Consider the following 5,186-nt stretch of genomic DNA (forward strand, 5'->3'; position numbering starts at 1 on the left):
GGCTGGGAGGCAGTTCCTCTCCCATCCCCCTGAATTTCCTCTTTTCTTCATTAATCATCCTGCTAGGCAAGAGGCCTCCAGCTAACAGGCAGCCTGGGAAAGCTGGGTAGGGTAGATCTCCCCTCCCCGAAGCCCAGTGTAGCAGCCCTGATAAACCCTGGACAAAATTTGCATTTGAAGGCTCCTGCCCAAGGCTGAAGGCTCGAGTTGCGGGCTGGAGGCCATTGAATCCCTTGGAGGATGGGGCCTGAGAATGGGGGGATTCCCAGCAATCTGATGGACTGAAGGCTGAGGAAAGGCTGGCAGCTGAGGGCCCAGGAATGCCCGTCCAGACCTGGAGGTCACCAGGGAGTTCCCACCCTCTGCTCTGGACTGGGGGAGGCCAAACCAACCTACCCTGGGAAACAGGAGCCTCTGAAAGAGGACCCTGAGCCCACCTGTCCATCCCCTGACCCCAGGGAGACCCCTCCCCCCCCCACAGGTCTACCCAGTGAACCACAAGGCTGGAGCCTCTGAGAAGGGACCCCCACCTCACCTGTCCATCCTCCACCCCCAGGGCAGCCCCCACAGGTCCACCCAATGGACCAGGAGGTGAAGGTGTCACATGGAAGGACTGTCCCAGGGCAGCCCAGGCTGTGAGGTAAAGAACCCACGCCCCCACTGCCTGGACTGGAGAGGTGATTCTCCATTCTTTACTGCTTTTAGGGACCTCCTCAGAGGGGTAGATGAGAGGAAGGAAGCTGGGCTGCTCCCTGTCTCTCCCTATGCCTGTATCTCTCTCCTGTCTCTCTGTCTCTGTCTCTGTCTCTTCCTCCCTCTCTCCCCCTTCTCCCTCCCCCGCCAAAAATACTTTTTTTTTCTCAGACTTTTTGTATCTGGCCAGGCCTGACTCAGCAGGGTCCAGGATGGAGGGAAATTTGGTGGCCTGGGAGCCCCCGGTTCCTTCTGAAAGTGTGGCCCCTTCCTCCTTCAGAGAGGGGGGTTGGCTGGGATGATGGTCATAGGATTGGAGCTGGATCCAGAAGGGCCCAGATGAGGAAACTGAGGACCTGAGAAGGGAAGGGACTTAGGCTTAGAAGGGCCTGGGGGGTTCCATAGGGAGCCAATGGAGAAGGCCCTTTCCTCTGCACCATGAGGTTTTCATGTGAATACAGTTCAGTTCTACTTTCTGAGCTTGACCCTCCAGGTGATTTAGGCATTCAGGGCAGTCTGTGGGACCAGGGCCACACTTTTATCTCTCAGAGTTGGTGCTGCCTCTAGAGGCCGGGCTGCACTCTTCTTCAGGAGGAGGAGAGAAGGCCTGTGAGCGGTCTGCTGTGGCTGAATCTGATCCCCCCATGGCTGCAGAGCCTGGCTCATGGCTCCTGGCCTTGTTCAATGTTGTAGATCAGCATTGGTGGAAGAATGGCCCATGTCATTGCAGTCACAGAGGCTGAGGATAAAGTAATATCAGAAGGCAGCCTTCCTTGGGCCCTTCCCTTTGTCCCATTCTTGACCCTCCAGAGACCTCCTAACCAAGTGTAATGTTATTAGATATAAGATCTTCCCTGCCCATTAATAGGCCTCAGGTGGAGCCCATTGAGGGAAGCTTGCTTAGTGGGGGCTTGCTTGCAGGAAGTTTTCACCCTTTTTGTTAATTTATAATTAGGTACTGAGTCACTTCACCAGGGTTGTGATGCCCTCTGACTCTAAAAAGGGTATATATAGTCTGAGGTTGGCATTTTGCTTTGGGGCTCACTCATTGGAAGAGTGTTCTTGTGATTTGATGAGACTTGGGGTAGTCGTTAAGGAGCCCCCTGGTTTTGGAAAACCCAGATGTTGGTGCTTCTCTCTGACAGCTGGATCTGTCTCTTCAACTGTGCTAATTTCTCAGACAGGAGCCCTGTCTGTTGGTCTTTATTTTTCTACTTGTATTTTTCTATTTTCTTTGTTCAGATTTTCTTGGAAGTTCAGGGTGATGATTTTTCCCCTGAACTAATGAATGTAATTAAAAAAGATTGTTGACCCCTTGAACAGCTATCTTTCCTAGTAAAGCAGATCTAAGAGCCTGTGCTGGCAGCTGTCCTGGGGACCTGTTATGGGCTCTGGTCCAGAGGCGCCTCTATGATGATGGAGGTGGACTCAGGCAGGTTCTGCCACCCTCTGGCTCCCCCAGCCTCTGTGTGGCGGAATCTGGTCAGAGCCCCTGTGTGAGGCCACTTCAAAGGAAAGCCAGTGGCCAATGCAGTTAGGAGACCCTGGACCTTTCTGAACCTCAGTTTCCTCATCTGTGAGCTGTATCACCTGGACGAGCTGACCCCTGAGGTGCCTTCTGGCTCTGACATCTGTGATTCCATGATCTTGAAAGCAAAAGAAAACTTCATCCCCTCTACAAGCCTGCCTTAATTCTGAGAAACTGGCCTTGGGGTCCGCACACCAGGCCAGCAGCTTGGTCCTGCCCTTGACAGGCTTCCATTCTTGGGGGGGAGGGGTTAATCCTCCCTGGTTCCAGAGTATTCTTCCCACCTCTCCCCCCTCCCCAGTTTTCCTTGGCTTTCCCATGGTGCCCATGGTCATTCAAGGTCATCCCTGGAAGACACACTCTCTTCCTAAATTCTCCCAGCAGCCCCGTGGGGCCACTGGCCATGGTGGATGCTGGGCATCATGTTAACAGGCCAGGCCCCAGATGCTGCCAGGGCCCTGTGCTCTCTCCTTCCCAGCCTCTGCCAGCCCTGACTAGAAATGATCAATGTCATTCCAGAGAATTCAGCGCAGCCTTCACCAGCCAGCCCCGCATTCCCCGCACCCCTGAGCTACACGGCCTGAGTCCTCGGAAGACCAAGACCCCAGCCATGGCCCCTCAGTTTTCGCACTCAGGGCCCCAGCAGACCAGCCGTCCCAGCTCCACAGGCTCCAACTTGAGGAGCAGGCAAAGTAAGTGGCAGCTTCCCCTGACTTCCCCTGCCATCCCTGGCGGCTCCTCAGATCCCAGACCATCAGAGCATAAGGGTCTGGGTCAGCCCCCCAGGGGACACATAGGGAAACTGAGGTCTGGAGAGAAGGGGCCTTCCCAACATCACAGAGGGATCCTGCAAGGCACATCACCTTATGCTCAATCAAGTACCTACTATGTGCCAAGCCCTGGGCTGGGGGAAGAAACAGTGCCTGCCTTCAAGGAGCTTACATTCCAATGAGGCAAAACCATGGGCAATAATAGGTATAAACACACAGAGGAGGGGAAAGTGACCTTAGCGATTAGGAAGGAGGGAGGGCACTCCAGGCCGGAGGGGACAGCCAGGGCAAAGGCATGGAAATGGGAAATCTCTGGCTTAGCAGCAGTGAGAACCCAGCTGTGCCTGCCTCCACCCCCAGCCCTGCCAGGAAGAAGATGGAGGGTTAGAGGCACTGGAGAGGCAGCAGGGATGTGGGATTTTATTTAGTGTTGGGACGTGTTCCCTTTGTGTTTGGGCCAGCATGATGAGAAAAGCCACTGAGGCTGGGGCTTCCCTTGCCAAGGGATGCTGCTGATCATGTGGTTGGCTCTTGGCCCTGTAAGAAGGGGCTCCCCCACCCATCTGGCTTGGGGAGGGGGGCCTTTGCCCTGGGGTAGCCCTGCGGCCTTCCCCTCTGGTGGCCTCTGAGGCTACACATTTGGCATTTCCTGCCAGGGGTCCTGGCTCCCTTTCAGCTGGGAGCGCTGTCCATGCTGGCTTCCACTGCCTTTTCCCTGGACCAGCCCGAGCCCCAGAGGAAGCTCTGGGAGGAAGGGAGGCCAGAGCAGCCTCCTGACTTTTGCTTTTCCAGGCCAAGCACCAAGCAATTAAGATCACCACGTGATGTTACCTTTCCGTCTTCCCTAGTTCAGACCCATTCCTTTCCACTCTGCACACTTTGATTGCACTCCCATTGTGTGCAGAGAGAGGGTTGTGAGAAGCACCACCCTGCCCCCCAAGTCCTTTCAGTCTGGTGGCCAGGAGCTCCCACACCTCCCACAGCACCCAGTCAGTGCCTAAGAAATGTCTGTGGAAGGAACCCTGCCTGTGTTTCTCTCTTGGCATGGCCCTCAGTCAGTCTGCAGGCATTTCTTAAGAATCACTACATGGCCTGCACTTCATGGCCAAAATTCGGGCCCCAGGGCTCTGCCCACGATCCTCTTCCATCCAGATGGAGCTGCCAGAGTGGACCCAGGGGTGCCCAGGGCCCCCTGTTACTGTCTGAAAGTGAACCAGGGCTCCCATCACCCATACCGGTCAGTAAATGCAGATCGTGGGGCCTAGAGAACAGGGCCTCGTCACTGATTTGTGCCTCAGTTTCCTCATTTGTCAAATGAGGGCACTGGGCTCGATGGTCTCTGAGGTTTGTTCCTGCTCTGTGACCACTCTCTGGAGGCCTTCCGGCCATCTGTTACTGACTCAAACAGAGAGGGCCATGATGTGGGGCCCACTGACCAGAGCCTGAGCCCTATGGACTCTGTTCAGCTCAGCTAGGCAAGCATCACTCGTGCCTGCTGTGAGGCCCAGTGGGGAGGTGTCAGAGGCTGGGCTCACTGTGCAGCTTTCCCCTGAGGACCAGCTGTCAGAGTGAGTGTAAATGCCTGTGGCTGTATCCCTAGGGCCTAGCCCAGCCCAGCACCTGGCTCCTAGTAGGTGCTTTAATCAATGTGTCTTGAGTTGAATCAGCTGGAAGAATGAGCCCAAGACAGCCAGGCCTGCCAGGGAGGTGAGGCCTGGGACAGCTTGAGGCCTGGCTGGCCTGACACTGACAACATCCATAATGAGCGAGTCCTTCTTGCTTCTGTCCTCTAGGCAGCCAGTCTTACAGGAAGTGAGGACAGGTCCTGTCCTCAGGCATCCATGGGCATCCACACTGTTGGAGAGACCAGCCGGCTTCCTGGAGCGAGACAGGCAGCGGCAGCCCTTGTCTGGTGTGGAGCAGGGATCCGGGGGCCTCTCCCTGGCCTTGGTAGGGGCTCTGTGTCAGAGGCTGCCAAGCAGTGCCAGCCCCCCCATGCCCACCCCAGCAGCGAATGCACACACACGCACACACACACACGCACACAATAGACCCTGCCCTTGATTCATAGTTGTTCCCATCACGGCCTCCTGGGACAGCTGCAAGAGTCCCTCATAGCCCAGTGGAGAGGATGCCTGGGGCGGCCTGGCAGCTGAGTCCCCAGGCCCGGGGTCTGCTTTTCCCATGAGGCCGCA

At 56.0% G+C, this 5,186-nt stretch overlaps 1 protein-coding gene across 7 annotated transcripts in view; it reads left to right on the plus strand.

Annotated features, from left to right (window-relative positions):
- Positions 1-4,946, plus strand: part of ARMC9 (armadillo repeat containing 9) — a 134,677-nt gene extending 129,731 nt beyond the window's left edge. For 6 of the 7 annotated variants that reach the window (XM_069103261.1, XM_069103265.1, XM_069103264.1 and 3 more), the window contains 3 exons: positions 557-640; positions 2,741-2,913; positions 4,785-4,946. In XM_069103261.1, the coding sequence (XP_068959362.1) occupies positions 557-640; positions 2,741-2,913; positions 4,785-4,807 (280 nt within the window). In that variant the 3' untranslated portion in view covers positions 4,808-4,946. The remainder of the gene's footprint in view (positions 1-556; positions 641-2,740; positions 2,914-4,784) is intronic. The other variant, XM_069103266.1, reaches the window with a different exon arrangement.
- Positions 4,947-5,186: the final 240 nt, after the last annotated feature.

The sequence above is a fragment of the Petaurus breviceps genome, unplaced genomic scaffold, assembly GCF_028583685.1.
Source record: "Petaurus breviceps papuanus isolate PSGF00001 unplaced genomic scaffold, PetGlider_PUasm1.0 567, whole genome shotgun sequence".
Lineage (NCBI taxonomy): Eukaryota > Metazoa > Chordata > Mammalia > Diprotodontia > Petauridae > Petaurus > Petaurus breviceps.